Below are 11,348 nucleotides of genomic sequence, written 5' to 3'. Positions count from 1 at the left end.
GACTTTGGGTTATGTGAAGACAATGCTTGAAGTAGGTGAAAACTGGTATGATTTCACCTTCTTTCTTCATCAGTAGAGCTCCACATGCTTCACTGCTCAGCTTGCCCACACCACATCAGCTCTCTCGACAGTCCAGTGCCTGCAGCACAAGGGAAAATCTGTTCAAGAGTGAGTGAGCTTCCCAGGGTGTTGCTCTTGCCCAGGGAACTGGTTTGCAAGAAATTCCCATCCCTGCTGCCTGCCCCAGGCTGTGTTTCACTTTTTTCCTTGCCAGTCCCTGGCAGGGCTGTGGAGCTTCTCTCTGTGTTTGGTGACAGAGCACTGGCACAGGCTATCCAGAGAAGTTGTGGAGTCTCCTTCACTGGAGACATTCAAAACCCACTGGGATGTGTTCCTGTGTGACCTGCTCTAGGTGGTTCTACTCTAGCAGGTAAGTTTGACTAGATGATCTTTTGAGATCCCTCCCAACCCCTAACACTCTGTGATTCTGTGTGATTTGGCACCATGAGAGGCTGAAACTCCCCTTTTGAGGGAGTTATTATTTTATCCTCCACCCACTGGGATCTGGTCCCCCAGGGAACTGGGAATTTGTCTTTCCAGCATGTCCATGAGGAGCCAAAATGCAGCTGGAGGTGATAGAAGTAGGATCTCTAGTAATCTCCAGCTCACTGGGCTCCAGAGGGGAGCTCCATTACACGAAGCCTCTTAAAAATAGCTCAGATTTCCATAACTTTTACTGAAGAACCGGTTTTTTTACTGGGGTGGTGCAGAAAGGTAGGAGCAGTGTCACAGAGGGATGATGATGCAAGACCCCATCCTGCAAAGCTTCACTCGTTTCTCCTTAAAAGCCAGAAATAACCCTTCTAACCACATCTGATGGTTTTGGCTCTTCCTGGAATCTCATGAGGGAGATCTGATTGGGATCAGCAGAGTGTTTCAAAACAAGGTCTGTTCCAGCCGATGTTTATGGGATGTGACAGCCGAGGTTGTGCACCTTAGCTTGAGAGGTTTATTCCACCATCTGTGCAGCTCCATACATTTCCTGTTTCTCCACATCACCCACAAGGGAGTCGTCATGGTTTTCTTCCAAGAGATGTGTGTGCAGTCGGGTAAGCCCAGAAACCTCCCATCCCCAAGGCAGGCTGCAGATGGGCTTGTGCCCTCTGCTACGAGCAGTGGCCACAGCTGGGGCTGGCTGGGCTGGGGCTGCTGGCCATGGCCGGGGCACTGATCTCAGCTGGGGGACACCGGGAATGGCCAAGGGCAATGAAGGAGGGACTGATCCAGGATCTAGGGTAGATCCAAGAGAGTACTAGGAACTGTCCTGGGATGGACTGGTCTGGAACTGGAGAGACTGATCTGGGACTGGGGAGGGACCAGTGTAGGACTGGAGGCTGAGAACTGAAGAGGGACTGAGAACGGGGAGACCAACCTGGGACGGGAGAGGCTGGCTGGGGATGGATCTGTCTGGGATATGGGAGACTGATGGGAGTCTAGGGATGGACTGAACTGGGACTGGGGACAGACTAATTTGGCACTGGGAAAGAATCAATACGGGATGAGGGAGGCTGCTTTAGGACTGGGGATGGATTGTTCTCGGCCTAGGAAGATTGGTGTAGGATTAGGCAGCACCAGTCAGGGACTAAGGAGACTGTTTGGGATCTAGGGGTACTGTGAGTGGGTAAGTCCGGGACTGGGCAGACTGGCCCGGGACTGCGGAGGGACCGATCTCGGCGAGGCTGAGCTCAACCCGGAACATGACCCACGGAGGGCGGCCGACAGAGACAACGCAGCGCATCACCGGAACCGAACCACGACTACGGTGGGCCCGGGGGGGGGCGGGCTGGGCAGTTTCCACCCGGCCACTCCCCTTCTCCGCCCACTCCCTGCCCTGGCCCCGCCCCCTCCCCGCAGGCCTCGCCCCCTCCCGGTCAGCTGATTTCTGGGAAACGCACGCCCTTCACAGAAAGCGGCCCCGGCCCCGCGCACCCCGCTCGCCGCCTTCTCATTCGCCAGCCGGAGACAGCGACGTGTCCCCGGTGGGCGGGGCGTGCAGGATCCGCAGAGAGCTATTGGCGGGGCGTCGCGGGGGCGTGGGCGCTGCGGGGCCCGCGGGCGCTGCCGGGCCCGCCCCTCTGGCCGCTTTAAAAGGCAGATCCAGGGGGGGCCGTCCCGGACCTCGGCGCAGAGCGGAGGCGATCTTGGCAGGTGGGTGCAAGATCCTGGGGTGAAGGATCAAGGGGTGCTGGGGATGTAGCATGGATCTAACATGCTACCCGCTGCCTGGGGTCGTGGGAGGTGCTGTCAGCGTTGCTTCTGGTCGGTGGGTGGGTTGGGAGAGCTTGATGGTGGTGGCTGGAAGCTGGAGTTGGTAATGGGCTGTGACGTGGTGCTGACTCTACCGGCAAACTTTTCTGGCTGCTTGTCCCTCCCAGCATGAGGTTGATGCAGGGCTTGCTGCCTGGGGAGGAACTTCTTGGCCATGTTCTGGGTATGCTGGCTCATGATGATTGGAATCAATGATTTTAGAGGTCTTCTCCAACTGAAACAATTCCATGATTCTGTGACTCTGTTTTGCTGGTGGCGTGCCCAGCTTTCTGTGGAAGGGAAACAGAGCTCTGGCCTCTGCCAGTGATGGGAACAAGCTTCTTGGAGAATAGGCTTGTTTAGAGCAGAGCCCCATTTCAGCATGTGTTTCTGAGGCTCTTCATCAGGGCTTAACTTGCCCAGAGAAGTTTTGGATGTCTTCTCCCTGGAAGCGTTCAAGATCAGGTTGGGTGGGACTTTGAGCAAGCTGGTCTTGTTGGTGATGTCCCTGCCCATGGCATGGGGTTGGAACTAGATGATCCTTAAGGTCCCTTCCAAATTAAACCATTTCATGATTCTGTGAACTTAGGTGCAAGGTGTTCAGTGTGGGAACTGGCAGAGAGGCTGTGTGCCCCTGTCCCTCTGAGGATGAGCTGTGGTACATGCTTTGGGGGCATCCAGCTCTAGATGGGCAGGTGGGGTCTAGAGCTGTGCTCTTGGTAGTATTTTGACTCGTGGTGTAGGTTATCACAATCCCTAAAAATGGAGACTGTGCTGCAGATGGGTGGGAAGGTCCATGTGCTCTAACTGTGCAGCAGTAAGTCAATGGAAAGGGGGCAGAACTTGATGGCACTGAGCTGATGGGAGTCCATGGCAAAACAGGGACTGCCAGGTCTCTCAGGTTGTGCTGGGATCATCCTCATCTTCTCCCCGAAACCTTCCCATGGGGCAGAAAATTAAAAAGGAATGAGGCAGCTCCATGAAATTTAGAGGAGAGCTATGGGCCCAAAAGATCTGGAGGGCTAGTCCTGGGGCTGCCAGTCACTTTTGCCAGGCCTCCAACTCCTGAAGTACCTTAGGGATCTTGCCATGGAGGTGACAAGGAACACCAGGAAAGTTGAGCCTGGCATTTTGCTTCCATCTGGGTGGGAGAAGCTTTCTCCTGGATCCTTCATGAAGTTTGCCAAGTGATTTTGGCTAAAAATGACCCAAGAATGGCTTGACTTCACCCTGTTCATTCCACACAATGGCCCTCTGTTTGAGAGGGTAGATTGTGTGGTCTCCATCCCTGTGGTGACTCTGGGTGCTGCCTGGAACCAGCACCTGCATCACAAATAGATCGCTCCCAGTGAGAGGGGTCCTGGCTCCCCTGGGGCAGACCCTGGTGCCAAGACCAGCCGGGGACAGCACTTGGCTCCCATCTCTTGCAGACACTGATGGGTGTCTGCCCTGGCATGACCTACCTCAGTGTCATTTTGGCAGTGGTGGGAGTGTGCTGGAGGAGCTAGCAGGGCTTGGATGTCTTGCTCCGTGCAGGATGTGTGACCGCAGCGGCGGGCGGCGGCTCCGGCAGTGGCTGATCGAGCAGATCGACAGCGAGCTCTACCCTGGGCTCATCTGGGAGAACGAGGAGAAGAGCATGTTCCGCATCCCCTGGAAGCATGCTGGCAAGCAGGACTACAACCAGGAGGTGGATGCTTCTATCTTCAAGGTAAGGCCAGGTTGTTAAAGCCTTTTTTTCCTGATGGCTTCTGGGCTCTCTGGTGCTGTTTATCCCTTGCTGACCATCTCACTTGTGGGAGATGCCCACATTCTCTGTGGGCTTTGCATCTTTCCCCTCTGCAGGAGGTGCTTCACCCAACAATTGGTCTGTTTTGAGGATGTTTGTTCCTTCTTGCCAGATGTTGGTGCAATTCATCACGTTTGAATCCTGGTCTGACGTGAGGAGGAGCTGGATGTGCTCCTCTTGCCCTGCTCTGTGTTGTTTATGAGGCTGCTCTTGAGAAAAGGCTGGATGTGCCAAAAAGACTTTGCAGGAGGGAAGGAATTTTTGGATTTCACTAAGGGGGAATTCCAGTTCTGGGGAGAATTCCATCCTGCAAAGGGTTTGGCTCTTGCCCAGGAATTCCCTTCTCTGTGTGAATGAAGTCATTTTTGGGGGCAATGACAGCTGGTTTGAAGGCAGTGGGTTATGAAGATGAGATTGAATTCAGCCATCTGCAGTCACATAAATACCTATACAAGAAATACCGGTATTTAAAGAATAATGCATGTTTTGCAGCCCCCTTTAGTGCTAAAACATTCTCCCTCTGAAGCACAAATGTCATTCTGATCTCAAGAAGAATCCAGCTTTCATTTATTAGTCAGGAGATGGAAAATGAGGTTTGTCTGGGCTTCTAATTGAGGTGTTACCAGGTGTTAGGAACCCCACTGCTTCAGGAGTGACTCATCCCCAGCATCTCTTGCTCTGTTGGTACAGAGGTGAAACCACACCTTATATCCTTGACTTCTGCCTGGGTTCTGCAGCCTTCCTGGGTGCATTGCTGGGGCAGGTGGTGGTTTTGGCACCTGTCCCCATGTGTGGTGGCCATGAACATGTCTGTAGGAGCCAAATGAATGGCTGAGGGGGTGCACGATGCAGAGAGTTGAGAACAAGGTGCCATGTGCTCTTTGCAGCCCCAGCTCCTTCAGCCCTGGGGTTGAGGGCCTTTGCAGAGCTCACGTGGAGGATGATTGTATCTTTGTGCTGCTTTGATTTAGGCCTGGGCTGTTTTCAAAGGCAAGTTCAAAGAAGGTGACAAAGCAGAGCCGGCTACGTGGAAGACGCGACTGCGCTGCGCTTTGAACAAGAGCCCTGACTTTCAGGAGGTGACAGAAAGGTCCCAGCTGGACATCTCTGAGCCCTACAAGGTCTACAGGATTGTGCCAGAGGAAGAACAGAAATGTGAGTGTCCTAGTTAGGGGACTGACCACTGGTGCAGGCCTGTCTGTGAGTAACCACAGCCCTGTGCTGCTGACCTACATCTGAGCAGAGCTTCCTGGCCAGGCTCTGCTCTTGTGCTGTGACAAGTTGCTTGTCCTGCTTTGCAAACCATGTCCCCTGTGTCACTGTGGTGGCAGGGAGGGGAGAAGGAAGTACAGGCTGTTTTCTACCCCTTTAAACAGCTGCTTAGCAGATGAGGGAGAACTACAGCATGGTGTAAGCTTCTATAAGGATGTTGTAAGGGTGAATCCAGAATCAGTTCTACTTGGGGGCTATCTAAATCCCAACTTGTGTCCTTCCAATACCTTTCTGGGGCAGGGAGCTGCAATAAATTCCCTCCTCTTTTGCCAGCAGTGATTGAGGCAACAGTAAGTTTGCAGAGAGCAGTTGCTGCTGTGATGCCCAGTCATGCTAAGTATATCACTGCTTGTGGTTAGGTTTGTGTGCCTTTTCCTTTTTTTTTAAGTCAGAAAGCTTGCAGAAGAAAGCAAACCTTGCTGTCAAGAAATCTGCCTTTAGCATCTCAGTCTCCTCCAGCTAGATTCACCCAGGGGCTTGCTGCTGCTATTAAAATGGTACTGCAGGTTCCCACCAGCAAGCACTGCTGAGCCTCAGTGTGGCTGGTGAAAAAAGGAGAAGCAGCAGCAGCAACCCCAGTCTCTGGGGTGCTCAGAAAAACAAAACCCTTCCCCTCTGCTCTATCTCTGTCTGCTAGTGGCTGGAGTTGTGATTTGCCTTGCTGCTGGTTGCCATGCACTGGAGCAGTGGGTTGTGAAAAGCAGCTCTGGGTGGAGCTGGAAGAGGCTGTGAGACCTCCTGAGGTGCTGTGGTTCTCAGTTTCATAACTTTCACAGAATCAACAAATGTGTTGGAAGTGACTTCAGGGCATCATCTAATGCAACCACTGCTAAAGTAGGGTCACCCACAGCAGCTTGCCCAAGATCACCATGTCCAGGCAGATTTGAAATGTCTCCAGAGAAGAAGGCTTCTCAACCTCTCTGGGCAGCCTGCTCCAGGGCTCCAGCCCCTTCACAGCAAAGAAGTTTCACTTAGTGTTCAGGTGGAACTTCCTGGGTTGCAATTTGTGCCTGTTTGCCCCTTGTCCTGTCTCTGCTCAGTGGTGCCCAGTGTCTGGCCCCATCCTTTTGCCCCCCACCTTTTAGCTCTGCTGAGCATTGAGCAGATCCCCTCTCAGGCTGCTGTTCTCCAGGCTAAACAGCCCCAGGGCTCTCAGCCTTTCCTCCTCACAGAGATGCTCCAGGCCCCTCAGCATCTTCACAGTTGTCACTGGACTCTCTCCAGCAGTTTGACTGTCTTCAACTGGGGAGCCCATGGGGTGAAGGGTTTTGAAAACTCAGCATTGAGGCAAGTCCTGGCTGGGATATGTGTGTGTGTCCTCACTGCATCCTGGCCTCTCCTTCCAGGCAAAGCTGGCATTGCCAATGGAAGCAGCCTGAACGATGTCACAGAGATGGACTGCAGTTCCTCTGCAATTGATAACCTCATTAAAGAGGTAAGTCCTGAGTGTAGATGGAGTGATGGTGTTGAGCTGCCTTCCTAAAGTTCCACCTCTAAAGCTTTGGAGATCAGTTGGGGTTTGCAGCTGTTTCCTGTGATCCACTGTTGGGATGTGGTGGTGAGGAATGTCTTACTCTCTTGATGTGCATCTGGGTGGGTGAGACCTTTGAGGAATGGAAGTTATTCTGCTGCTCTGTTCCCTTTCTTGGTGGCATCATCTTGGGCTGCTGCTGCTTGGTAGCTCTCTAGGGTGTTATTGCCAATCTTGCTCTTTCTAACCCCAAAACCTCATTGGCATGCTGTTGGCATTACCATTTAGATTGCATCCAAGCACTGAAAGGGCCTCTGCACAAGGCAGTGACTGCCCAAGGTGTCAAATTTGCTCTGATCTCTGTGTCTGTTCTTGCACAGCCTCCCTGTGTAGATGAGTACCTGGGGATCATCAAGAGGAGCCCCTCACCACCCCAGGAGACCTGCAGAAACCCCCCAATACCTGACTGGTGGGTGCAGGAGCCCAGCCCTGGTATGTAGTGTGTGGTGTTTTGATGGGACCAAGGCTTTTATTTGGGACAGGAAAAAAACTTTCTGTACAGCTGTGGATGATGGACCCTGCTTATATTTGGACTTCCTTATTCAAAATGCTTGCAACACTGATTTCTCCCCTCATACTAGGTGTTGGTGAGGTCACACCTTCAGTACTGGGTTCAGTTTTGGGGTCCTCACTACAAGAAAGATACTGAGATGCTGGAATGTGTGCAGAGAAGCTGGTGAAGGGTTTGGGGAACAGGTCTTGTGAGGAGCAGCTGAGGGAGCTGGGGGTGCTCAGCCTTGAGAAAAGGAGGCTGAGGGGAGACTTTCTGGCTCTCTACAACTCCCTGAAAAGTGGCTGGAGCCAGGTTGGGGTTGGTGTCTTCTCCCTAGTAACAAGTGATAGGACAGGAAGAAATGGCCTCAAATTGCACCAGGAAAGGTTTAGGTTGGACCTTAGAAGAAACTTCTTCACTGAAAGGGTTCTCAGACACGAACAGGTTTCCCTGGGAGGTGGTTGAATCTCCATTCCTGGTGGTGTTTAAAAGATGCAGAGATGTGCTGAGGGACATGGTTTAGCACCAGACTTGGTAGAGTTAGGTAGTGGTTGGACTTGTAAAAGTCTTTTCCAACTGAAATGACTGTGACTCTATGAATGATGTGGTTGGTACCAGGCCTCCTAAAGTGTGTATTGCACAGGGTTAAATCCACCTGGGAATATTTTCTGGGATCTTTGTGTAGGAACTGTGAAGCCTGGTGTGCCTAGGAGAGAACTGGGGGCTGGTGGAGAGCATTGGGATTTGGGAGCCGGGCATGTAGGCTCAGCTCTGCTTTCTCTCTGCCCACAGCACTGCCCCTGGTGAATGGATACCCCAGCTATGAGCAGCAGCAATCAGGTAAGGCAGCTTCCCTGCTGTGGCCATCTAAAGGTCCTCTGGGGCTTGGCCTTGTGTGTGTGGTGGCAGAAGGCAGCTCTGACTCTGTTCCTTGCCTTGAGTGAAGCTTTCCTCCTGGGTTTGGGAGGTGCTGCACCATCCTGAGGATCCACAATTTGCCTGCTGAGCAGGGATGCATCCTGCCTGGTGGCCATGGCCCTGGCATGGTGGGCTGCCCTGGGATGCTGGGATCAGCCATGCCTTTGGGTGCAGGGAGATCTGCCCACAGCAAAGAACATAAGGAGCAAAGGCAGGAGGAAGGGGTTCAGCATCAGGAGATGCTGATCTTGCTTGCTTCTAGCAGGTTGAGTGCTGAAGGAGATGTCACCTAGCATGTAGGCGTTCTCACCATCAAGTGAGACTTGCTCTTTGGAAGTCTTGCTGCTGTCACGGAGTTTGGGCACTGCCGTCAGGAGCAGACAGGGTTCGTCTTCTCCTTATGGGTCACACGTGTGTCCATCCCCTCCTTAGGCTACTCCCAGATGGTGCTCAGCTTCTTCTACGGTGGGAGGCTGGTGGGGCACGTCACCACCTCGTACCCCGAGGGCTGCCGGCTCTCCCTCAGCCAGCCCTCCAGCCACGGCGAGAAGCTCTACGCGCCGGACGCCCTGGAGCACGTGCGGTTCCCCTCGGCCGACACCATCCAGAACGACCGCCAGAAGCAGGTCACCAAGAAGCTCTTCGGGCATCTGGAGAGGGGTGTCCTGCTGCACAGCAACAAGCAGGGCATCTTCATCAAGAGGCTGTGCCAGGGCAGGGTCTTCTGGAGTGGGAACACCATGGCCTACAAGGACAAGCCCAACAAATTGGACCGGGATGAGGTGGTGAAGATATTTGACACCAACTTGTTCTTCAGAGGTTTGTAGGAGCATGTTCTTTCTTTTCTTTTACTTGGAGGGAGGGGTTGAAAGGGTAGAGGCCTTGGCATTGAAGCACTTTGGAATCATCACTGTCCATTGTTGATGGAGTGCTCTGGATGAGTAGCTGATGCTACCGGATCTAGGAAGGCATAGCCTGGTGGCTTGTGTCACTTGGCACTTTCCTCCTGGTTAGAGGCACAACAAAACTGGCTTGAGCCCATGGTTTTCCTTCCGTGGTCCCAAAGCTGTGTGGCAAAGGCTGAGAGCTTGCAGGAGGCAGCTTCCAAACTGTTCTCCTCTCCTTGCAGAGCTGCAGCAGTTCTACAACAACCAGGGCCGCTTCCCGGACAGCAGAGTCATGCTGTGCTTTGGAGAGGAGTTCCCAGACACTGTGCCGCTGCGGTGCAAGCTCATCCTAGTCCAGGTATGGAGGGCTGCCCTTTGGAGCTCTGCTGCAAGATTTCCCCTGCTTTGTCTGGACCACTTAGTCCTCTTTTTGTCCCCCTCCATAAGTAGGGCTCTAGCTTCATCCCCCTGAGCTACAGGTGCTTGAATTGGTGGGGTGGCAGATGTGGGATGAGTGACAGCAGTGGGGCTGGGAAACCCTCAGGAGGGTGGAGAAGAGGATGGGATGAGCAGGACAGTCTCTCTGGCTCTGGCCAGAAACTTCTCCCTGGAGAAGCTGAAGCAGTTCTGGGATCTCAAAGCTTTGGGCCAATGCATTAGGGTGTTTGTGGAGCCTGCACCCACTGTGGGATTGCCTGGAGCCAGCAAGGCTGTGGCAGCAGGGACGTAGCATGGACGGCACAGGGAGGATGTTTCAGCTGTGATTGAGCAAGCAGAGACCTAACAAATCTGTGAGGTCCTGGTGCTGTTTTTTACATGTTGGGAAGACTGGTCCCATGTCTCCCTGCACAACTTTCTGACCTGGTCACCTCTTCTAACCTTGGTTATCTGCACCAAAGGATCACTCTGGTTGTTTTGGGACATCCCCCAGCCTGTCGTCCCATTCCTGTAGCTCTGCTGGGAGGGAAGCTCTCATGACTGCTTGTTTTCTCCTTGAGGTGGTTGTGCCAAGGTTGCTTGTGAATTTGGACATGCTGGCCTGACTGAACCAGGCCACTTGGGTCTGTTGGACACAACTGCCTTGTGTCTCTCCCATCCCATGCCCTGCTGTCTGGGCTACTGGGGGTGAATGACAGCAGTGGGGGTGAATGACGGCAGTGGGAGGTGCCTGGAAAGGTTCCTCTTCATACGGATGCTGAGTGACTTCTTTTTGTGTAGGTGGAGCAGCTGTATGTCAGGCAGGTGGTGGAAGAGGCTGGGAAGACCTGCAGCAGCAACCCCATGGTCCCCATAGCTGATGAGACACAGCATGAGCAGGTGTACAGAATCTTCCAGGACATCTGCACCACACAGCGGCCACTCTTCAGAGAAAACCAACAAATTGCCGTCTGAGCCTCCTCCTCCAGCCCTAATGTGGTGGTTTGAGTGGACCTAGACCCAGTTTGGTCCCATTAGTGCCTAAATTCCTTCTTTTGGAAAGTTGGGTTTGGTTCTTTGCTGTTTCCAGGCCAGAGTCTGTATCAACACAGCAGTAGAAATTGCTGTGAGGAAATAGGTTGGATGCTCAGCATCTGGCCTGTGGGCGCTTCACTGATAGGAATGACTCTTGTATCAAGCGGGGTAGTCCTGCTGCTGTTGTATACAGCTCGTGGCAGGAGGGTAGTCCCAGTATTGTTGTCTACAGCTGATGGAAGGGGAAAGAGAGAGGGAAGATCAGGGCTGGCTTGGCTTTGCATTGCCCTTGCTGAAGTCTGGTCAAGCAGAACCCAAACCAAACAAGTCCTGAGGACCTGCCCTTGCAGTCTGCAGCTCAGACCTTGCTGAGAACAGCGACTTGCTAGGAGGTAGCTCCTGGAAAAGCCTTAAAATGCTCAAATGTAGGGAATTCTTTTTAAAAAGAAATCAACTTCCCCCCCCTCTGCCCCCCTAGAGAGTCCTGATGCCAGAAGGTGGGGCCTTCTGAGGAGAACCTCCTCAGATTCCTCTTTATTTTGCCTGTGAGGTTTCTATGTTTATCTGTGCTACCCAAATAAGACTGGAAACCAATGCAGAGAATCACAGAGGGGAAATGGTGAATAACAAGAACTGTAGGATCTTAATTTCCCCCCCCACCCCCCAATCAGAAATAGAAGGTTCTATCAGCCTAGAAGA

The 11,348-nt window shown here is 53.0% G+C and overlaps 1 protein-coding gene across 3 annotated transcripts; it reads left to right on the top strand.

The window, feature by feature from the left end:
• Window positions 1–2,315: 2,315 nt before the first annotated feature.
• IRF8 (interferon regulatory factor 8) lies at window positions 2,316–11,089 on the top strand. Of its 3 annotated transcripts, XM_054170115.1 has the most exons (9): window positions 2,316–2,491; window positions 3,844–4,018; window positions 5,068–5,251; window positions 6,715–6,803; window positions 7,220–7,331; window positions 8,185–8,232; window positions 8,743–9,129; window positions 9,440–9,555; window positions 10,416–11,089. In XM_054170115.1, exons 2-9 carry the CDS (start codon window positions 3,845–3,847, stop codon window positions 10,587–10,589), a joined length of 1,284 nt encoding a protein of 427 aa, XP_054026090.1. In that variant the 5' UTR covers window positions 2,316–2,491; window position 3,844; the 3' UTR covers window positions 10,590–11,089. The 3 variants fall into 3 exon arrangements, with proteins under 3 accessions (XP_054026090.1, XP_054026091.1, XP_009902775.2); XM_009904473.2 differs by lacking the exon at window positions 2,316–2,491 and having other exon boundaries at window positions 3,450–4,018; XM_054170116.1 differs by lacking the exons at window positions 2,316–2,491; window positions 8,185–8,232 and having other exon boundaries at window positions 3,449–4,018.
• Window positions 11,090–11,348: the final 259 nt, after the last annotated feature.

Source organism: Dryobates pubescens, chromosome 19 (assembly GCF_014839835.1).
Source record: "Dryobates pubescens isolate bDryPub1 chromosome 19, bDryPub1.pri, whole genome shotgun sequence".
NCBI classification, from domain to species: domain Eukaryota; kingdom Metazoa; phylum Chordata; class Aves; order Piciformes; family Picidae; genus Dryobates; species Dryobates pubescens.
The sequence above is the reverse complement of the archived record's forward strand: the minus strand, read 5'-3'. Positions and strand labels throughout refer to the sequence as shown.

Coding starts and splice junctions, on each gene's coding strand:
- IRF8 (XM_054170115.1), top strand. CDS start 3,845: ATGTGTGACCGCAGCGGCGGGCGGCGGCTCCGGCAGTGGCTGATCGAG. Junction 5,252..6,714: donor GCCAGAGGAAGAACAGAAAT/GTGAGTGTCCTA, acceptor CTCTCCTTCCAG/GCAAAGCTGGCATTGCCAAT. Junction 7,332..8,184: donor GGTGCAGGAGCCCAGCCCTG/GTATGTAGTGTG, acceptor CTCTGCCCACAG/CACTGCCCCTGGTGAATGGA.